The 23,673-nt window shown below is 43.2% G+C and overlaps 1 protein-coding gene across 20 annotated transcripts in view; it reads right to left on the bottom strand.

The window, feature by feature from the left end:
- Positions 1-11,646: 11,646 nt before the first annotated feature.
- The window catches only part of ACACA (acetyl-CoA carboxylase alpha), a 282,866-nt gene continuing 270,839 nt past the window's right edge, over positions 11,647-23,673 (bottom strand). For all 20 annotated transcript variants that reach the window (XM_043583806.1, XM_043583805.1, XM_043583808.1 and 17 more), the window contains 3 exons: positions 23,079-23,249; positions 15,590-15,726; positions 11,647-14,026 (listed from right to left, as the gene is read on the bottom strand). In XM_043583806.1, the coding sequence (XP_043439741.1) occupies positions 13,903-14,026; positions 15,590-15,726; positions 23,079-23,249 (432 nt within the window). In that variant the 3' untranslated portion in view covers positions 11,647-13,902. The remainder of the gene's footprint in view (positions 14,027-15,589; positions 15,727-23,078; positions 23,250-23,673) is intronic.

Here is a 23,673-nt window from a genome sequence, read left to right as displayed (position 1 = left end):
ACAGAATCTGAAGCAGGCTCCAGGCTGTCAGCACAGAACCTGATGCAGGGCTTGAAGGCACAAGCTATGAGATCATGACCTGAGCCGAAGTTGGATACTGAACCGACTGAGCCACCCAAGTGCTCCTCTGTAAAATTTAAAATAAATAATTATGGTTGTTTACCCAAATTTATAAATATTTACTATGGACTTATTTCCCAGGGCACCTGGGTGGCTCAGTTGGTTAAGCATCTGACTTTGGATCAGGTCATGATTTCAGGTCATGAGTTCGAGTCCTGTATTGGGCTCTGTGCTGACAGCTCAGAGCCTGGAGCCTGCTTTGGATTCTGTGTCTCCCTCTCTCTCAGCCTCTTCCCTGCTCATGCTCTGTCTCTCTCTCTCTCAAAATAAATAAGCATTAAAAAAAATAGTGTATATTTCCTGGTTTCTCCTCTAAATCACTCTCTGCAATTTTCATCATGCTCAGGATGCTGGCCTCCAGGAACTGCTCTCTTGCTAAGATGATCAACCTGTCTGGTTTTACCAGGACATTTCCATGGTTTTGAAATTTAAAAAAAAATTGTTTTTAATTGAAGTATAGTAGATGTATATTAAATTAGTTTCAGGTGTACAGCACAGTGATTCAACAATTAAACACATTATGAAATGCTCACCATAATAAGTGTATTACAACATTATTGACTATATTCCCCATGTTGTGCTTTTTATCCTTGTGACATACTCCTTTTACAGCTGGAAGTTTGTACCTCTTAATCCCTTTCACTGATTTTATCCATCCCTCCCCCTCCTCCCTACTTCTGTTGATTTTTGCTTTACATATTTGGGAGCTGCTTTTAGGTATGTATACATTTTATAATTGTTAGATAAATTCCTGACAATCTGAATTTATAATCATTATAAGTGTTCTTCTTTGTCTTTAGTGATATTTATCTCAATGTGTTTTTAACAATATTAATATAGCCACTCTAGCACTCTTAGGTTACTATTTATTTGATATATGTTTTCCCATAATTTTACCTTTTTTTTTTAAAGATTTTATTTTTAAGTAATCTCTACACCCAATGTGTGACTCAAACTCACAACCCCAAGATCAGGAGTTGCATGCTCTACTGACTGAACCAGCCAGGTGCCTCCATACTTTTACCTTTAATATATTTATGTCTTTGAATATGAAGTGTGTTCCTTGTAGGCCACATAGGGTTAGATTTTGTTTTTTATCCAGTCTGAGAGTCTCTGCCTTTTGATTGGAGTGTTTAGTCCTTCCAAATCTAATGTAATTAAGGTTTTTTGTCCATTTGTTCCTCCATCACTGCCTTCTTTTGTGTTAATAAGCCATTTTAATTCAACTGTTGTTGTTTTTACCATATATTCATTCTTTTTTTAAAATTGCAGTAAAAATACTTATAAAATTTAATATACTAACTATTTTTAATTGTATATTTCAGCAGTGCTAAGATTATTCTGGGGCGCCTAGCTGGCTCAGTTGGTAGAGCATGCAACTCTTGATCTTGGGGTCATGAATTTAAGCCCCCTATTGGGATAACTTTAAAAAAAGAGGGGTGCCTGGGTGGCTCAGTCAGATGATTTCGGCTCAGGTCGTGATTTCATGGTTCATGAGTTTGAGCCCCACATCTATCCGTCAGTGCAGAGCCTTCTTGGTATTCTGTCTCTCTGTCTCTCTCTCTGCCCCTCCCCTGCTTGCTCTCTATATCTCTCTCAAAATAAATAAAAATAAACTTAAAAAAAAAAAAAGAATATTCCCATTGTTGTGTAACAGATCACCAGAACTTTTCTTCTTGCAAAATTGAAACTCTATACCCATTGAGCAAGCACTCCCCATATCCCCCTCTCCCAGCCCCTGGTAACCATCATCCTACATTCTTTTCCATGGATTTGACTTCTTTTGCTATTTTCTATAAATGAAATCATACAGTGTTTGTCTTTTTGTGACTGGCTTATTTCACTAAGCATAATGTCCTCAAGGTTCATCTATGTTGTAGCATGTATCAAGATCTATGTAATAGGTTTTCTTTCTTTTTAAGGCTGAATAATACTCCAGTGTGTGTGTGTGTGTGTTCATCCATTCATCCGTCAATGGATATTTGGGTTGCTTCCACATCTGACTACTGTGAATAATGCTGCTATGAATATAAGTGTGCAGGTATCTCTTCAAGACCCTGCTTTTCTTTTGAATATATACCTAGAACTGGGATCGTTGGATCATATGATAATTCTATTTTTAATTTTTTTGAGGAACTGCCATACTGTTTTTAATAGTGGTTGCACCATTTACAATCTCACCAACAGTGCACAAGGATTCTAATTTCTCCACATCCTCACTAATACTGTTTTCTGTTTTGTTTTTCATTTTTTGATAGAAGTTATCCTAATGGTTGTGAGGTGATATCTCGTTGTGGTTTGCTTTGCATTTCTCTAATCGTTAGTGATGCTGAGCATCTTTTCATATGCTTGTTGGCCATTTGTCTATTATCTTCAGAGAAGTATCTGTTCAAGTCATACACTTTTTCAAAATCAGATTATTTGGGTTTTTGTCATTGAATTATATGTTATTTATATAATAAATAACTGCATATTAACCCTTATTAGATATGTGATTTGCATTTACTATATATTTTTAAGTTATTTTCTTAGTGGTTGTTCAGGGATTACATTACAATCTATTTAAGAGCACCAAATGTTAACCAGCAGACCACCAGAGATATTTAAAATTAATATAGCTTGATTTTTTTCTTCCCTTTCCCTTGAGTGATTGTCACACTTATTACATTTACATATGCTATAAACCCCCAAATACAAAGATATAATTATTGTCTTATGCAATCTTTTTTTTTTGATTCAACTATTTTTTTCTTTTTCTTTTCTTTTAGAGAGATAGCATGTGACAAAGTGGGAGAGAGAGGCAGAGCGGGGTGGGGGGGGGGGAGAGAGAGAGAGAGAGAGAGAGAGAGAGAGAATATCTCAAGCAGGCTCCATGCTTGGCGTGGAGCTTGACACAGGGTTAGATCCCATGACCGGGGGATCATGACCTGAGCCAACATGAAGAGTTGGATGCTTAATCAAATGAACCACCCAGGTGCCCCTCTTTTTTTTCTTTTTTTTTTTAAGTATAATTAACATACAATATGTTTTATGCAATCTTATCCATATATTTACCTTTTCAAATGCCTGTTTATTTGTGCAGATTTAAGTCACTGTCTGGAATAATTTGTTTTATAGCCTTAGTGATTGCCTTTAATATGTGTTGTAAAGTGAGTCTTCTAGCAATAAATTCTTGTGGTCTTTTTTTCTGGAAATGTTTTTATGTCATCTTTTTTTTTTAAGTTTTTTTTTTTTTTTAAGTAATCTCTACACCCAATATGAGGCTTGAACTCACAACTCCAAAATCAAAAGTCACACGTTCTACCGACTGAGCCAGCCAGGTGCCCCTCATCTTTGTTTTAAGGATAGCTTTGCCACATATAGGATTCTTGTTTGACAGGTTTTTTTTTTTCCCTTGTAATACTTTGCATATATCAGCCAACTGCCTTTTGTCTTCCATTGCTGTTATTTATTATTTACTTTTTGTTACTCCTCTATATGTGATGAGTTGTTTCTCTCTAGCTCCTTTCAAGATTTTCTCTTTGTATTTCAAAAGGTTGGCTACAATGTGTGCCTTGGGACATACTGAGTTTTGTGGACCTACAGATTGTTGTCCATCATATTTGGGAAGTTTTCAGCCATTATTTCTTCAAATATTTTTTTCTGCCCCTTTTTCTCTCTTCTCTCCTGGCATTCTTATCACAAGTAAATTGGCATGCCTGATGTTGCATGGGTCTCTGAGGCTCTGTTCTTCACTCTAGACAATTTATATTGCTCTATCTTCAAGTTTACTGATTCTTTCTTCTGCCTCTTTGAATCTACCATTTAGTTCCACTAGTTTTCATTGGTTATTGTACTTTTAAACTCCAGTTAAAAAAAAAAAAACTGTGGTAAACATACCTAACATAAACTTTACCATTTTAACAGTTTTTAACTGTACAGTTCAGTGGCATTAAGTGTACTCACATTGTTATGCATCCATCCCCGCTATCCATCTTCAGCACTTTTTCATTATCCCAAACTAAAACCCTGCACCAATTAAATGATAACTCCCAATTCCTCCTCCCTTCAGCCTCTGGCATCTACTATTCTTTCTGTCTCTGTGAATTTGATAATTCTAGGTACTTCATTTAAGTAGAATCATACAATATTTCCTGTTTTGTGTCTGGTGTAATGTGTTGTTTAGCATAAATGTCTTCAAGGTTTATCTCTATTACAGCATATATCAGAATTTTATTCAAAATTTCCTTTAAATTTTCTGTAATAGCTGATTTGAAGTCTTTGTCTGCTAAGTTCAACATCTGGACCTACACAGAAATTGTTTCTATTGTCCATTTTTTCTTCTCCTGAGATGAGGATGGGTTATACTTTCCTGTTTCTTTGAATGTCTCATAACTTTTTGTTGAAAATTGGACATTTTTGATAATATAGCAACTATGGTTGCTGTATATATAGCAAAAATTCTGGTTTTTCTCCTCAAAGGTTCTTTTTGCCTTTAATAACTTGACTAAATCTGTGGATTCTGTTTCCCTTATGGTGTGCAGATGCTGACATCTCTGCTCAGTTTTTCTTTTTAAAAATTCTTATTCTTATTTTTTTTTAAGATTTTATTTTTCAGTAATCTCTACACCCAACATGGGGCTCAAACTCATGGCCCCGAGATCAAGAGTCACATGCTCCTCCGACTGAGCCAGCCAGGTGACCCACTTGTTCTTATTTTTAAGCCTAGCTTCATAGGTATCACCCTTGTGCCTAATGGTTAGCCAATCACCTAATGGTCAGCCAAAGATTTGGGCAGATGTTGTGCTCAAAGACCTTGTACCATTAAGGCTTCTACCTTCTGTTGGTGTATGTGTGTGTGAGAGAGAGAGAGAGAGAGAGAGAGCACATTGAAACGGCAGTTTTTTAGCCTGCTCTGGCTTTTGCTTTCTTTTTTTTTTTTTTTTTTATAAATTTCAACGTTTATTTATTTTTGGGACAGAGAGAGACAGAGCATGAACGGGGGAGGGGCAGAGAGAGAGGGAGACACAGAATCGGAAACAGGCTCCAGGCTCTGAGCCATCAGCCCAGAGCCCGACGCGGGGCTCGAACTCAAGGACCGCGAGATCGTGACCTGGCTGAAGTCGGACGCTTAACCGACTGCGCCACCCAGGCGCCCCTGGCTTTTGCTTTCTAATAGGCCCTCTTGCATTTCCTCTACAAGTATGTATAGGATTGCAGCCAGTTAGTGATGTGTGGATAGATTGGATCCTCTCTGGTCTTTGTGGCATGGAGAGCTTATAAGGCTCCCTATAAGCTCTTATTTCTCATATATGTTAAATTTTTGGCCAGGCTGCTGGTTTGTTGTTTCCCACTGAGATTAATAATGTTTCTGACAACACCACTGGATATGGTATTTTTACCCAGACTTTAGCTTTATCCAGGATCCCAGATTAGAATCCTTCTAGATACAGAAGAGATCTTAGTGGTATTCTCATTCAGTCTTCTCTTTATGTACTCTAGGGAAACCAAGACCCCCTAAATCCTTTGAGCTGCTCAAGGCCCTACTGTAAGGACAGCCAGACTTAGAGCTCAGCCTTTTCTGTCTTAGTCCATTTGGGCTGCTATAACAAATTCCACAAACTGGATTGCTTATAAACAAATAGAAATTTATTTTTAACAGTTCTGGAGGCTGTGAGTCCAAGATCAGGGTACCACATGGTTGTGTGAGGGCCCTCTTCTAGGTCACAGACTTCTTGTTATGTCCTCAATATGGCAGAAGGGGGAAGAGATCTCTCTGGATCCTCTTTTATAAGGTACTGAGCCTATTCATGAGGACTCTGTTCTCATGACTTAAGTACCTCCCAAAGGCCCCAGCTACTAATACCATCACCGGTAGCCATTAGGATTTCAGCATAAATTTGGGGAGGAGTATAAACATTCAGACCATAGCATTCTGTCTCTAGCTGCCAAAATTATGTCCTTGTTACATGTAAAACACAGTTATTCCATCCCAACAGCCCCCAAAGCCTTAACTCATTCCAGCATCAACTTAAAAGTCTAAAAGTCAGAGTCTCATCTAAGTAAGATCTATGTCAGATATGTTGTGAGACTCAAGGTATGATACATCCTAAGGTAAATTTCCCACCAGCTATGAACATGTGAAATCAAACAAATCATGTGCTTCCAAAATACAATGGTGGGAAGGCACAGGATAGACACTCTCATTCCAAAATAAATCAAGAAGGAAGAGGTGACAGGTCCGTAGCTAGTCTCAAACCCAATAAGGCAAACAACATTAAATTTTAAGGCTGAGAAGTCTTTTTAAAAGAAAATGTTTTTTATTTTGATAGTATGAGGGAGGGGCAGAGAGAGAGGGAGAGAGAGAATCCCAAGCAGGCTCTGCCCTGCCAGCACAAAGCCTGATGCAGGGCTTGAACTCACAAACTGTGAGATCATGACCTGAGCCGAAACCAAGAGTTGGACGCTTAACTGATCGAGCCACCCAAGTGACCCTGAAAACAATCTTCTTTATAACCTGCCACGTTCCAGGTATACTGAGTGGGAGGCTCATCTTTCACACTGGCCCCCTGCAGTATACCTGCCCCCATGGCTTCAGGAGGGGTCCCACCCCCATGGCTCTGATGGGCAAGGGTCTGGCCTCCACAGCTTTGGGTGGGGCTCAACGTCTGGCCAATTGAAACCCCGCCTTTTGAAACTAAGGAGGCAGTTCTGATGATCTCTGAATTGCCTTTGGGGTCCTTCTAACCTTGTCTTAAAGAAAAGAGCATGTTAGAAGCAGAATAGTTCTATGGTCCCATCCTGTAAATCTAAGTCCAGCAACCTTCCTGCTTTCCTTCCTCTTTCCCCTTTTGTTCAAACAGGCTGTTTTCCTGCTGGCATGGTTGATTAAGTCTGAGGTTCTTGCCCATGTTAACCAAAGGGTTGTTTGGCCATACCCTTCGTGTTCTCTTCAGAACATGCTTCCTCATTTTTTGCAATATGGACAGATGGAGAATTTTTCAAATTTTACATTTCTGCTTCCCTTTTAATTCTGTCTTTAAGTCCTTTCTCTCTTCTCACATTTTACTGTCAACATTCAAGAGAAGCCAAGTCACACCTTCAATACTTTGCTTAGAAACAGCTTCAACCATGGTGTGCCTGGGTGGCTCGGTCGGTTAAGCGTCCGACTTCGGCTCAGGTCATGATCTGGCAGTTTGTGAGTTCGAGCCCAGCATCAGGCTCTGTGCTGACAGCTCAGAGCCTGGGGCCTGCTTTGGATTCTGTGTCTCCCTCTCTCTCTGCCCCTCCCCTGCTCGCTCTTTCTCTCTTTCAAAAAATAAACATTAAAAGAATTTAAAAAAAAAATAAAGGAACAGCTTCAACCAAATATCCAATTTGATGGCTCACAAGTTCTACCTTCCACAAAACACTGGAACATGAACACAGTTCAGCCAAGTTCTTTGCCACTTTGTTTTGAGATGGGCAGGGCAGGGGAGGGGCAGAGAGATGAGAATGAGAATGAGAATCCCAAGCAGGCTCTGCACTGCCAGCGTGGAACCTGATGTGGGGCTCGAACTCACCAACCGTGAGATCATGAACTGAGCTGAAGTTGGACTCTGAGCCACGCAGGTGCCCCTCTTTGCCATTTTTAAACAAGTATCACCTTTCCTATAGTTTCCAGTAACATGTTCCTCATTTCTGTTGCAAACCTCATCAGAAAGGCCTTTAGCATCCATGTTTTTATCAACATTCAGTTCACCATCACTTAGAGATTCTCTAATAAGATGAAGGCATTCTTTACAGCTCTCTTCCTCTTCTGAGCCCTCACCCAAATCATGTTTAAAGGTCTCTTCATGGCAATGTAGGCTTTTTCTAGCATGGACCTCCAAACTCTTCCAAAGTCATTTCTACATTTTTAGGTTTATTACAGCTCCTCACTCCTGGTATCAATTTAAAAAAGAAAATCCAACTTTATTGAAGCATAATTGACATACAAAATTGTAAGATATTTAAAGTGTATATTGTAGTGATTTGCTACACGTATACATTGTGAAAGGGTTCACTCCATTTAATCAATTAACACATCCATCGCCTCACTTTTTTGTATGTGAAGACACTTAAGTTTTACCATCTTCCGAAAGTTCAATTATACAAGACTGTGTTATCAACTGTAGTCACCATGTTGTACATTAATACTACATTGAATAAAAGCATTAAGAGTGGGCATCCTTATCTTGTTCTTGGTCTTAGAAGAAAAGCTTTCAGTTTTACACTGTTGAGTCTGATGGTAGCTGTGGGCTTGTCATATGTTTATATTATTGTTGAGGTACTTTCTCTCCTTACCCACATTTTTAGGTTTGAATGGCAGCACCATCCTGGTCCAGTTTTTTGTCTTAGTTCATTTGGGCTGCCACAACAAAATGGAAGTCTGAGATTAGAATGCCAATATGGTCAGGCGAGGGCTCTCTCCTGGGATCCCTAACTTTAAGTTGTATCCTCACTTGATGGAAAAGGGAAGGATCTCTTTGGATCCTCTTATAAGGCACTACTCCTATTCATGAAGGCTTCACACTTATGACTTGAGCACCACCCAAAGGTCCCACCTTCTCATACAGGGCTGGATATCAACACATCAATTTTGGGGGACATTCAGACCATACTACTCTTCAATGACACTTTTGCTCAGTGTCCATGTAACTCAGTGTCTGGAGAAAATCCCTAGATTCTGCTCAGGTAAGTGGGGGGATGTTTCTCTGAAAGCTTTAGGAGGACAGTCCAGAGTGATGATAAGCCCCATATCTTGTGAGCACAAGGAAGGGGCAGAGCGTGGAGAACCCTAACATATGCTGAGAATTTGCTACTAATGCTCACTGCTTGGTTCATATCAACTGACTTAAGATAATTTTTCAAAAAGCCCCTTTGAGTTCTTTGTTATCCATATTTCACACATCAAGGAGGCAGGAACTTTTCCAAAGAACAAGAATGAGGGAGGGACTGGATATTTGAACACAGCTCAGGCTTATTCCAAAGTCTATGCTTTTATTTTTAGAATTTTTAAAAATTTTAGAGAGCAGAGGAGAGGGGTAGAGGGAGGGAGGGGGAGAGAGAGAATCTTAAGGTTCCACGCTCAGTGCAGAGCCTGATGTGGGATTCAATACCATGACCTGAGCGGAAATCAAGAGTTGGACGCTCAACCAACTGAGCCACCCAGATGCCCTCAGTCTATGCTCTTTTAACTGGCTACGAAAATATCTCTCTGTGTTAGCACGGACAAGAGTGCTCTGTTAGCTTTTTCCTAATTCAGGGCTTGGACGTCGTTAGTTATTTCTGTCTTTCCTTACTCCCAGTCCTTCCTGCTCACTCCAGAAAACCAGTGACAGGATCAGAATGTTTGGGATTAAGCCCGTCATACAACAATCTCTGAACTACACTCTATTTCCTCTCCTTACAGTTCCCAATGAGCAGAGCCCACTGGGTGGTTCTGAGTTCTTTCAGAGCTGAGGTGCCATTATGTCCCACCCCCAGTTCCTTCCACCCCCTGCAACCTCAGGGAATCCTGGTTTTGAAGATTTTGCCTACTCAAACATGCATTTGTGATGATGTCCTGGTCCCATTATTTATCATTAACTGCCCATTGGAACTTCTGGCCAGGATGTAGCCAGTACTAGCTGGCTTGGCAAAACTGTCTTCAGAGATCATGGTGAGCCTTAGCTGCCTAAGGACATGTGGGATTTCTGGAGTATTGAAAATAGCTGACAGTTTATTATCTCTATGCCTCCTGGGGTGTCCTGGACTTCTTAGGTGACCCCCAGCTCAGTGACATACACACATGGGACTGGGCTTGAAGCTAGATTTCTTGGCATCCAAGCTGGTGGTCTTTTCACTGTTATGCTGCTTTCTAAACTTTTGTACCCGGTCTTCCCATGCCCCAGACCACCAACAGTTTCCCACTCTCTCCAGGACGTATCTTCTTCCTTGGCCTAGCATTTAAATCCATGGTCTGTCAGCTGCTTGTTTTTTCACATATCATTGTTCATCCTCCCCCAGAGCAATGCTGTTCCTTTCCAACTAGGAAGTGTCCCTTCATAACCTGGCAAATGTGTGTGCCCTGACTTGAGACACCTTGCCTTCCTTTCCCATCTGGAAACTGCTCTCTACCAGGAGGCTTCAGCCCTTAATTGTCCATACCACTCATGTGGCCCTTACTACTTTCTGCCCTACTTTGTAGATCAGGCAGACTCAACTGGTGCCCTTCCTCTGCCCAGGTCAAGTCTAGCATTGGCGTGAATGTTCACTTCCCAGCTCAGTTCCTCTTCAGGCTTCTCACCAAGCCCTACACATTGGAAGGAGCACTGTTAGGGTCCTCCGTGATGGTCATTAGACACCTGTATTCATCCCTGTGTCCTTGTTTTTCAGTTGGGGAAATGTAGGTGGGCCTGGGACTAGATCACAGAATCCCTGCTGTTCAAGCTTTTCTCACAATTCTAGTAGTACCAGTGGAGGTTTTAAATTTTATGAAAAAGACGAGTGAAAGAAATAGCACTCCCCTACAAAAGAAAGCACTGTATGTGTCAGACAAGTTCCCAGAGGCAGGAGCAGAATCTTTTCCCATTCTTCCTGCTGACCATCCCCAGAAGCACCAGCAGATATGAGCTGAGAACAAGGACAGCTTAAAGTTCACATCTTAGGGTCTGCTTCTGATCTGCCTTCTTAGGGAGGAGGAAAGAAGGCTCAAGGCCTTTGTGCTGACCAGGATTTCCTGCGGCAGCTGGAGGCAAAGAGTAGCAATTTTCCTCCTGGATCTCCCTTCTTACTCTAAGAACTTCTACCTTAGGGTGATTCAAATGGATGCATATTTACAACATATTATATATATGTATAAAGTAAATATATATAAAGTATATTTAAAATAAACATTTCATTTTAGAAAAAAAACACCCTTTGCTTTGCTAAATATCCCAGAGAGACAGACACAGCATGCCAAGTTTAATAATTAGCAAAGGCCAGTGCTTCCCCTTCCTGATCTCTTGTGGCCTCCACTTTTCTTTGCAAATGTTTGGGGACTGGTGTTTGTTCTTGCTTCAACCACATGGATTTAGAGAGAAACAGAGGCAGAGGGTTGAAGGTACACAAGCATGAGCTTCCTGCTCCTGGTGCCTTTTTGTGCCCAAAGTTAGCATTCAAAATCCATTAAGCAGCTAAATTATTAAGAGAATCTACCTCTCCATAAAACTGGCCTGAGGTGAGCTCTGAATATGGTTCACTATTCACTTGACCCAGAAAATCCCACAAAATCATGTAAACCAAGAGGTTCAAATCTTCATGTTCCTTTTAAGAACACCCCTGAAACTGCTCAGGCCATCAAGGGTATGTATATCTGAAAAGCCTCCAAGTCTCTCAAAGATGTCACTTTGCAGAAGCAATGCATGCATGCTGTTCTGTCACTATAATGGCTCAGCTTTTAGCAGCAGAGCAGCGGCTCAGCCTACCAGTGCTGAAAGCTCCCCGCTTAAAGTAGAACATGAATGCGGTGGCTGGGCGTGGGTCGAAATGACAAACAGGGACTCTTCTACAAATGTGGAGGTTTATTTCAACAAAACGTGGAAAGAATACATTTGACTGATGCTCCTTGCTCATCAGGGTATGTGTCCATTGAATGCTCAACGAGACAAGTGAAGGCTGCTTTGTGAATGAAGTGAATATGGCGATCTCGGCTCAAGTAAGTCTTGTTCAATACATCGTTTATACTCCTCCTAGCTCAGTAACCTTGCCTATATAACCGGCTGGGGGATATCAGATTGCTCACGTTCTATGGCTCTTCCTGACTTCTCTGCATGAAAAATTCCTGTCTGGGATAAGACCTACGGTGAGGTGCTCTGGGGATGGGGGAGTAGGCATCACAGACTTTTAGAGAGGAACCATATTCACTTACTGAATAATAATTTGGTGAAGGGGGATTGGTAACACGAATATAACCCACCCTGCCTCTGAAGAAAAGCCAGGGCAAGCACAGGCCAGCTGGGGTGTGCAGGGGGTTTGTACCACCTACAGGTAGATTTTACTAATTGCAGAAAAGTATAATCTGGTCCAAGATGAATCCAGTTTTTACTTAAGCGGATACCAGCCACAGTGGATGCTTCTATCTGGACCGAACATTGTTCCTCACCTTTTTCTGCCCTCTTTGATGATGCTCAACACCTGCACCTTGCATCAGGGCAGCCTGGCTGAAGCTCTGAGTTCCAGAGGGCAGTCAGTAATGTATCCAGGTACACAGTGCCCATGTGCACAAGCAGTTCCTGAAGAAGGGGGCTCTTTCTTGTGCGTGTACTGTAGGGTTAAGGCTCAAAACTGTAGCTTGCATGAAAGTATTCATACCACCGCTTCCAAAACATCTTAGTGATTTATTTCCTCCTTGGTCATCAGTGACAAATGCAATTAGCTGCACTGTAAGAACTGCATACTACACCAGCCCTGATCACCTGCCACTCTTGCTTTAGGAACACCAACGGGGGAATCAGTAAACTCTTTCTTTGAATAAACAGGTTGTTGAAAATAAACTCTACCATTGGTGAGGAGGCCCCTGCCGCTGGCCAGGGAGGGACCGGTGAGCCTGGAAGACAGCAGCACCATGACGGAGTTGTAGGTAATCTTAAGGTCATGTGGATTCCATGTTCCCTGGAAGCCTGCTCACACCGGGGAAGGCCAGTTCCTGGTGCTCAGAACAGAGATGTCACCAGGGTTCCTTTCAGCAGCTGTGGGGAGACTGGCTACACCTGCTGCTTGTGGACATTCCAGGAAGAGACAAGACCCAAAGGAAGTAGGAACGTCCGCTGCTGGGAGAGTTGCCCTGGAAAAAGAGCTGAGTGACTCTGTAGGCACTATTAACCTTTTATAACTATCAAAGCTCCAGGCTTAATAGTAATAACCTTACAAGTCCTAAAATGAGAGACTATCCAGCCCATTCTCCCTGTGGCATGAGTAACTAACTTTCCAGTAGTGACAGAAAGGGTCACTCCCCCAGCTCTTCTTCTGCCAGCTCCGGCTCTCGCGCTGTCTGTGCAGCTCCCAGAAGGTGCAGCAGAGAACTGAGCAGTGACAGGCAAGGTAGTGGTAGGTCAACTGTCCTTCTGTTTGTTCTAAGAGAATCAAACCCACAGTTGAGGTCCCTAAATCAACAGCAGTGACTTGGTCTACCTTTTTTTCTCTGCTTCTTGGATCGTGGTTTTGCCCTCATCTTCGAGTTCCTATGGAGCTTGCAGATTTCATACTCCATGAAGGATAAATAGGTACCTTGGTGTGATTAAGTTGGGAACTATTCTTCTCCTGTACCTAGTGCGTACCAGGCTGAATGTGGGGGTAAAAAAACCCGTGGACTCGAGGCTTCCTCCTCACTCTAGCCCTCCTCTGCTGCCTGTGGCTGCAGGCTCATGGGGCCAGGGGTGAGGAAGGGCTGCTGAGTACCTCCCTGGGCTGGGACCAAGTAGCTGTATGGACAGGAGCAGCAGCCCTGCTTTGTGTAGTGAGACCTCATGGTACATGCTTGTACCCTTCATTGCCTTCTCGGGTCCTTGCAGGGAGAAAGAGCTACAGTCACAGACAGGGTAATAAATACTGAATGGGATGGGTGTGACCAGTGGGGACTTTGTGACCCTATGTCCCAATATGTCATGCATAACCTGAAAACGTTCAAGGGGAAGCAAAATGCCACTTTGATTCCAGTGCTGGGTCTCCTGTGCCTTCTCATCAGAGTGGTTTCAGGCGTAAGAGGCAGCTCTAGCCCTTTTCTCCAGAGGCAGGGCAGGGATGGGCAGGAAGCTCTTTCTATGTTGAAGGGGAGTCCATTGTGGAGAGGATCCGTACGACTTCTGCTCGCTGAGTGGGTGAGATGTGCTGGGTCATATGGACGATGGAATCCATGGCAACCTCGGGATTGGCCTGTACCAAGCTAGAGAGGAAGATTTGGGATGGTAAAGAAAAGAGAGGCAACAGTGTCTGGATTAGGGTGGCTTAAGAACTGCCCAATAATCTAACAGAATCCACTGCAGACACTTCAGTCATCACCTTACCTGACTTGTTTTCCTACATGAAAAAAGTCCCCAGCAGCAAGGCAGGTACAAGATGGACTGGACCCATTTTGAAATGTCAGGAAGTAAGGAATTACATAAACAAACAATGGGGGTACGTCACAAAAAAGTGGAACTGGCACAAAGATGCTTCCACTGGCTAAGTCTTGGACATTTTGGACATCGAAGTAAATATAATAAATTGCAAATTATTTAAAAAAAATAGAAACTCATGACTGGTGTAGACTAATGAATACATACATCACTAGGAGGAGAGAAGACTTTCTGCTTACAAGACAGCTGGAATGGGGACTGTGAAGGTCGTAGAGTTGGAAAGTTACCCTTTTGTAACCTTGTCTGGGATCAGACAAGAGTCACCGGGGATCCAGGGGGAAATCCTGGTAACGGAGTATCTTCATGGTCTCGAAGTGTCTACCCACAGATTGCTTAATAGGTGCAAGGGGGGAAATCAGTAATTACACAGTGGAGAAACTGAGTAACATCCTGGCCAGGTGATTCTAATGTCAGGAGGGACAGATGGCATCAGGTGTCCAGATCTGGTACCCTGTGAAGGCCACTTCATGTATGTAATATTCCAGTGGAGAGTGTATAACCTGAATCTAATCATGAGAAAACACCAGACAAAATCAAAAGGAGCAACATCTTACAAATGGTGGATGAGATGAGAGATTCTCTCGGTGTTTAATTTACTAAAATTGATCTTACTGTGGTTATGTAAGAGAATATCCATATTAGCAAATGCACACTTTTGTATCTGGGGTAAAGGGCCATGATGGCCCATGATCTATGTAACTTATCTTTAGTAGGCATATAGGAAGGTGCGTGTGTGTGTGTTTGTGTGTGTGTGTATATATGTGTATATGTATATATGTGTATATGTATATATATATATGTGTGTGTATATGTATATATATATATATGAGAGCAAGCACCCTCACAAATGATAAAGCAAATGGGATAAAATGCAAATAACAGGTCCATCTGGGTACAGATTTGTTCTCTGCACTGACATTTAAAAATGTCCCCAGCAGTCTCCCCATCCATTCAATCGAGAAGACTGGACTCAAGAATATAGCTAACTCTTGGCTCAAGGAGGGGAGGAGGTAGTTCCCCAAGAAACTGCCATGAAATCAGCTTTTCTCACAAGATCTGCACTTGGAGCTAATAGTTGGGCACAATGAACTAAGCCCTCATCTAGCTGAGATTACTAAGTGCCCCTAGGGACCAGTAGCTGAGAAAGAATTGTATTTCAAGGCTCTATTTTTATCTGTGGGTCAACTATAGCAGTCCCAAACAGAAAGAAACCACAAAGATTGTAAGGCATCATTTCATGATTTGTCCTTAAATCTTTGCTCCTTCCAAAGAAGTGAGCCCAATTTCTCCTACATAACCCCCGCCGCCTGCCCTCCCAAAGAGGGTCTCACCTGCGGATCTGCTTGAGGACATAGTCTCTGCTGATGTATTTGATGTTTTCCTCGATTACTGAGCGAACACCATCTTCCTCGGTCAGCTGTTTCTCCAGCCACTCCACTAGATCCTTGTTATTGTCCCAAACATAGGCCTGCAAAAAGATGACTCCTGGTCAAACACCTGGGGCCAGGCCAGGCTGGACACCCAGATTGTTCACTATCTGGAAAGTTCACTCCAAAAGCTTGTTCACCGCACAATAAGTTGTTCATGATTCTCCACTATTGCTGGCATTACAATAGTAAGAGGAAAGAGGTCTCAGGACAGGAGTTTTCCTCATTCTCCTTTTCCTTCTTTTGGTACAAGATGCATCTTTGAAGCATCCACATGGGCCCCTACAGATGTTAGTGCTCATACTGACTCAAGTCCTATCATTTTAGGTCTCCACCTATTCCACAAAGGCTGAATGAGACAAGGTAATTGCCTGATGGACTTGAGAAAAACAGTCAAAAGCCCAAATTGTTCAGTAAAGTGCTGACTGAGGGGCACCTGGATGGCTCAGTCAGTACAGCATGCAACTCTTGATCTTGCAGTCGTGAGTTCAAGTCCCACATGGGCGTAGAGTTTACTTACAAAATAAAGTCAACATACGTTAAAAAAAAAAAAAAAAAGAAAGGTGTCTTTTCTGAGGAAGTAAGACACAATTCTTAAAATGTAAGTCTCTGGCCCCTGCCAGGGTGGCAGATGGGTTGCATGGTTGTGGAAGTCTTTCAACAGGGCACGGAGGGGTACTGACGTGTGGGAAGTCTTGTTACTAGGGGAGAGCCACTAGGTCAGAAACCTACCCATTTTACTCTCTATGAGAGTATTCCAATGGGGCAAGGTATCTGTAACCCTGAAAGTCTAAACAAACCACCTTGTGCCTCCTTTTTTTCGAGATCATTTAGCTGAGTATTTCCTAGGTAGTTGACTACATAATAATTCAGGAGTGTGTTAGAAACCTAATAGCCTTCTCCTTGCTCTCCTCTCCTCTCATTTTCTTTACAAATCATTTAGGAATCGTTTTGTTAATGGTTTCCGGAAAACCAAGTACCACCATTAGGGCTCATTCATATTTATGTCATTTTGTTTGGGTAATTAAACACAAAGCTCGTCATTTAAAGGTGCGCTATCCTTCTCTGTTATCACTAACGAAGTCAAAGCCAGAATGACAATGAGTTTGGCGCTGTAATTTAATAGGTGGGTGCATCAGGGACTCTCAGAGGCTTTGAGGCTTGAGATGGGCTCAGGAAACCTTGTATACAAGCAAAGGTGCAGGAGCCATGGTTGGAACTTCAGGACCTGTGAGGCACAGAGGGAACGTCTTCTTCACACCCTTTGAGGGCAGCACGCAGTCAGAAACTGAGCACTGTGTGGTTTCCTAACATTTTATTTCATGCCTTCTAAAGTAATGGTTCCTTGCAGACTCTCACCTCCTCATTTCTAACTTAGCTGGTGAGTTAGCTGTGACTAATTATTTATTATGTCATGTAATTGACTTCCACGTTTCTAAAAATTCTTAAGGAGTTCTTCACAGTTGAAGGATTAAGGAGGCCAGGATTAAGGGTCAGCAGTGCACCTTTTCTGGTCCTTTTGTGCAGTTCTTTTTCTGGCACCCAAGGTGCCTGTCTCTGAATCACGGCTACAAAGATCAGCTCTCTTAGGGTGGGATGGCCACGCCAGTGTAAGCCTGAGTGAGTCTTCCCACTTCTTTGTGCCTCCGTCAGGACTCTGCCATCTCTGAGGCAAATGACAGGGAAGTGTCTTGTTCTGAAGGAAGGGAGGTGCTGTGTCACTCTCTACTGACAAAGGGGGTGGGTGGTAAGGTTTCCCCCACAATGCAGTGGTCTTCACTCTGGCATCCCAGCGCCTGTGCACCCTACATGTGGACTGGATACACTGGGATACTCTTAGCTGCTGCCACCCAAACTTGGGACATTTCCATCTCTATCATCAGTAATTTAGACTTCTCCAGGGTTTGAGGACTTATGCGCTTGCCCTTACTTATGCAGATTTGGCAGGGGAGGGGTGGTGGTGGTGGTGTAAGAAATAAAACAATGAATGCTTCTTGGGTTTCAGAATGAAAAAAAAGAAAAAGAAAAAAAAAACCTAGATTTACCCAAGAATCCCAAAGCCTTTAGTTTAGGAGAATATTTAATACTCTTATTAATCATTTTTAATCCGTTTGCTTTTAATTAAGAAACAGCATGATGCTTTCCTATCAACATATGCCAGGGAGCAGATTAATTGTGGCTTAAGATAACTCTCCTTGATTGGTGTAATGTATTAGCTAACGAGATGCCTGCTTCTAACGATGCTCAGACACTATGCTGGAAAGCCAGCTACCCTCTAGAGAAAACTCTTCTGCCTTCCCCTCCTGCAGCCACAGAATATGCTAGGTGTTTAAATTAAACATTAAAAAAGTTCCTAGACAGGATTAAAGCAACACACTCCAAGTTTTGGAGTTGTTGCTCTAAAGTCTCCTCTTTGAAAATATGGTCCCCATGTATGAAAGATTTGCTGTTCACTCAAAATACAATTGGATGACAACCATCAAGCAGGACCTCAGTAAAGTTTAGGTCACAGCAGAGTACACAAAGGCGAAGGGTTGCAAATCTTGGTCAACAGCATTTTTAGTAAGAATAAAACTTACGTACCCACAGCACTACAGGTTTTTCTTAACAGACCTGGGAGGGTTTAATGTACTGTTTTGACCTAACTTCCTTCACCCAGGAAGAGCAAGGCTCTCTTCCCCTGGATTAGGGAGTCTACAGTCCCGTGTTTGCCTCCTAGAACAGAGCTGTAAGATTCATCGTTCCAGCCATACAGAAGGACGGGCCAACCCTATTCCCAGAAAGAAGGCAATTATCATTTCCCTCCTTAAAATTATGAAAATGTGAGTGATTATTCCCACTATTCCAGTGTGGATTTTAAGCAAGTGTGAAATGCTGGGCTGCTAATCTCATGATAGGCTTGGGACCATAAGTCACTACCTGCCTCACACTCATCCCAATCACAACATTTCAGTACCAATAAAATATTGATAATTAAACATTACAATACTGGTCTTACAATAAATGTTGAGCAGATACTTTATCTCTCTCTGCATCAGTGGATAAGTATCTCAGGCACTACTCACAGCCTCACTAATTGTATGTAGTAATTAGTCTATCGTACAAAATCTAAATGACCTGTTTAGAAAGTTTCATTTCTAAGTATTGGATAGCTGTTAAGCCCTCCTTATTCAATATACAGGAGGACTAGAGAGCGACCAGGGCACAGTCTGATGGATGTGAGTCCTGATTACCATGCCCTGTAGATAACTCACCTTGTGAGCTGCCTGGAGACATTGCTGGCAATGTGATTTTTTCTGAGGCTTTGGAGTAAAAGAGCAAACAGCCATGTGGGCTGGGGTGGCCTGTGGACCCTGTCTCCTCAGAGGTACTCCAATCTCAGCCCCAGACCCACAGAGGGCCAAACAATGTTTTCCAGGTTCTGCCTTCCCTCCTCCTTCGCCGGCCCTAAATTGAAGTTTTGTCCAGGGGTAGCATGAGGTCAGCCTTTGGGGAAAGTGGGAATCAAACAACCTTGTTAACGGTGCTTTTTCCTCAGTCATCCTTGCAAGGACCTCCAATGACCGACCATCTCATTTGGAAATCCAGAGTAAGAGTGTATGGGTAGCTACCTGGACAGTAACAATGTGCTATGGCATCCTAGATCGTGGATTAAGTTACAGCAAACCAAATCAAAGAACATGGGGTGCCTGGGTAGCTCAGTCGGTTGAGCATCTGACTTCGGCTCAGATCATGATCTCACAGCTAGTGAGTTGGAGCCCCGCATTGAGCTTTGTGCTGACAGCTCGGATCCTGGAGCCTGCTTTGGATTCTGTGTCTCCCTCTCTCTCTGCCCTTAACCCACTCGCATTCTGTCTCTGTCTCTCTCAAAAATAAACATTACAAAAATCTTTTTTTTTTTTTTTTTAAATTTTTTTTTTTCAACGTTTATTTATTTTGGGGACAGAGAGAGACAGAGCATGAATGGGGGAGGGGCAGAGAGAGAGGGAGACACAGAATCGGAAGCAGGCTCCAGGCTCCGAGCCATCAGCCCAGAGCCTGACGCGGGGCTCGAACTCCCGGACCGCGAGATCGTGACCTGGCTGAAGTCGGACGCTTAACCGACTGCGCCACCCAGGCGCCCCTACAAAAATCTTTTTTAAAACAAAGAACATTTACTGAGAATCTACCATGCTCATGGCTCCTGCCAAGATCATTAAGTTATATATCTAACTCTTAGCTGACGTTATGATGTTTTACCTTCTGGCATGCTGTGTGGAGAAGGGGAGCAGACCGGCACATTCTGAGTGTCTACTGAGTGCCAGACATTGTGCCCCATACCTTACTTATCATGTCATTTCAAACTCACTGAACCCTGTGAAAGAAGCATCATCTCTGTATTACACATGAAGAGATGGAAACTTAAATCAATAATACGTCTGAGCCAGCAAATGGCAAGGCTGGGGTGCAAAAAGTTTGTGAGATTCCCAATACCACTTCTCGTTGCCCCAGGAAGAGTTCTAATCCTTTTGGGGCTGGGGAAAAAAAATTAGTCTGTTTGAAAAACCACATGCCTCAAACTGTGGATCTAAGAATCAAGAGAGAAAGCCTACCCGTGATACAAGCACGCACTGTGTTCTTATGACCCAACTTAAACCCAAGTTCTTGTTCCTGTTTTCAGGCAACTGCAGCCATGCTTTTCTCCTCTCTGCAGTGAAACTCTGAACCATAAACCGTACTATTTCCTACAACAGGACTATCCCAGTGGATTCAAACAAAATCCTGTAATTCACAGTAACAGATTCCTCTATGGGAAACAAAAGAATTGCACTGCTAAGTTACATAACATCACAGTGTCTTCAAATTTTCTGTCCCCAGATCTCTTTCTTCAGGATTAAGATAAAGACAAAACAAAACAAAAACAAAAAAATAAATTCTCTGAGACAAAAGAACACACACATGGCTAGCAGATGCTTATCACTAAATGTCTTTCCCTACCAGTAACCACAATGAGGATCAGAGGGTCACTTCCTGGTGCAAAGCCAAGGTCTAGACTCAGGCAGTGTTTGCACCTGAGACACAGTGCACGCTATCTATCACTGTTTGAAGAACCAAAAAAAGAGTGGGGGGAGGTTGGCAACATTTTTAAGGTTTTAAGCCATTGCCAAACACAGAGCAGATTCTATGAAGGCAGCACAGACGGCTTCTGAACACTGCAACACTTTCTTCTCTCAAGGGCGCTACAGATTTTATCACCCACCCCACACTAAACTAGGTCCTGCTGAGCCTGCAGAATACAGAAGGAGGTTTCAAAGCCACATCATAGCATCATTGCCTTTCCTTTCTTCTCCTCAGCTGTCCTCCTGGACTAAAGAGCTCAAGGGAATGCTGTCTTTTGTAGACAGGAGGGAGGAACCAGCCTTAGTCCTTGGGTATAGTTGGTTCCCAGTGTCTCAGGCAGCCTCCTCCTGACCTATTGGGCTGGGGTGGTCTCCCACACTTGATTTCCAGCATGGAGTCTGTGTACATACAGCCAACAGTTCTCTCCATATCTACAAGATGGCAATGACCTATTTCTCCAGACACACTGTCCCCTGGATACAGGATGCTAAGGAACAATGGAAGGGCCTATCCACTCACTTCATGCTCGGAGGGAAGCTATTCCTTCTCCTCATCCCTGTGCTTACTGAAGCCCTGCACGTCCATTACTGACTAATGTGGTAGGAAGGCGGTGCGGGCGTCTCCTGGCCACACACACACACACTCCATTTACCTAGCTGGCCACTCTTAACTCGAGAACAACCTCTTATTTTACACTTGCGTGACTTTCAATGCCAACTTCCACTAGAAGCTGCCAGTAGCCACTGACAAAATTGTCTCACTCAATTATGATGCCACAAACTGACCTTAACCTGAACCAGACGTCGCATAAGGCTGTGCTCGCCCACTGCACATCTGAAATATTTATCTAAAGAAGCTTTTCAGTCGTAAAGAAATGGGTAGGCTTAACACAGAGGTGAATCTTAGAAGCACCTAGATTCACGGGGTTTAACAATGACGACAAATCTTGGAGTTCCTTCTTGAGAACAGTCAGCAGGGACATCAGCCAACACTTTTCGGGAAGAGGCTGACGGGCCTGCCCTCCCTCAGTACTCTAACCTAATAGGCACCAAATATTTTGATCAAAAACAGCTATCAGGAAAAGACATTCTCAGCATACACTACCAATATTCTGATAACATTTATATATGATGCGTATGATTTACTTTTAACCCATATAATAACTACTAAGAACAGTTAGGTTCTTTTTCTTAGTAAAAGGACATGGAGAAATAAAAGTTCCAACTCTTTCTTCCCATCCTCCCACAGACTGTCCTGTGCAGCCCATAATTCCAGGGGCAAATGCTAGTGCCTGGTCACCCTGGTCTCAGACCTCTCCCCCCAGCGGGGTCACTGGTCCAAGGCATGTGTCCTCTCCACCAGATCAACCCAAGAAGATGAGGGATTCATGGTTCCTTGCAGTCAGAGTGGACATTTCCTTCCAGCTCAGATGTGAAACCAGAAGATCTTTAGCTAAAGCCCTAGCATCTCCTGCCTAAATAACCATCACCTTCGATTAGGCTTCTTGCTCCTGACCCCTTTTAATTCTACCTTCCACACAGCCTCCTGAGTGGTCTTCCTATAATACAAATCAGAGTATGTCACTCTACTGCGTTAACCACCTCAGTGGCTTCCCATAGACCTCAGTCCAGACCCTTAACACAGCTTCCACGGCCCTGCAGATTCTGATCTGAGCCATCCTGAAATATCTACAGTTCCTCGGATGTGTGATAACTCTTGCTATCAGCCCTTGAAACGTGCCACTCCTTCTTCCTGGAACATTCCTCCTACCTTCCCCTGATCCCCTGATGTCCCCACCCTAACCCCACCCTTTTCTTCTGGCTCATGCCTACTTTGTTTTCAGGATGGCTGAGACACCACTTCTATAAGTTCTAGACTCTCCTCCTCCTTCCCAGAGTGGCTCAGGTGTCCTTCTCTGTGCTCCATGATGTGCTGGGTCTGCTGTGGTTAATATCGGCCACATTGTTGTACATGACCTCTCAGCTAATCCATCTCCCCCTTGAGATGGTAAGCTCTGTGTGGATGGGAACAGTATCTGCCTCTTTCTTTTAGGGCCTAATGCAGTGTCTGGTATACAGTAAAGTACGCAAAAAGGTTTGCTGAATGACACAGTGAGCAACAAAAAATGTCCAATGACCTCTTCTAACAACCCATCATGACATGTTACGGGATGGGGAGGAAACAGGGCTTAGGTCTCTATGTTTCCCTTCCATTTCTGCCTTCAGAGGCCTGGGGATCCTCAGGTGGGGGTGAGGAGCACAGCACCAAGGCTCCTCCTAGGGCACCCACCTACCTTCACGGTTCCTTCCACTTCTACAAACCAGCGCCTTAACATGGCCTGGATCTGACCATCAGTGAGCTCTGGGTTGGCATTGTGGATTTTCTTTTTGACCAGGTCCTCCAGCAGGAGACGCCTCAGCCGCCAGTAGAAGAAGGTACGGGATGTTTTCCAATCCAGGATGTCCTACATACAGACAAGAATAAGCTTAGTCACCTCAGCCCTAATCCCTGCTCAGTGCCCAGTCCACAGGGAACTCCACAGGCACAAAAACTTATCCTCTAGGAAGCCCTTCAGAGACTTAAGAGCAGGCCGTGACTTTCAGCACCTGCAGCTATCTCCCCAGTTTAGAGTTGCAGTGCCCTCTCCAGAGCACTGTGCACAGCAATGGGCCTCGTTAATGCTAACCCCACACATGGCTGAGATGTTCTAGGGAGGAGGCTATGACTTTCCAGATAAACAGGACAGTGTGGAATTGGTTTGCAGCAGAATGGCTCAAGCAACGTGTACACAGGTTACATGTGAATTTGCTGCTGCTGGAACCCTGACACTGGTGTAATCCACAGTGTGGGCAGCTGCCCCCAGTGAAAGCACATGAGACTCAGTTTCC

This window comes from Prionailurus bengalensis, chromosome E1 (genome assembly GCF_016509475.1).
Source record: "Prionailurus bengalensis isolate Pbe53 chromosome E1, Fcat_Pben_1.1_paternal_pri, whole genome shotgun sequence".
Taxonomy (NCBI): Eukaryota; Metazoa; Chordata; class Mammalia; order Carnivora; family Felidae; genus Prionailurus; species Prionailurus bengalensis.
The sequence above is the reverse complement of the archived record's forward strand: the minus strand, read 5'-3'. Positions and strand labels throughout refer to the sequence as shown.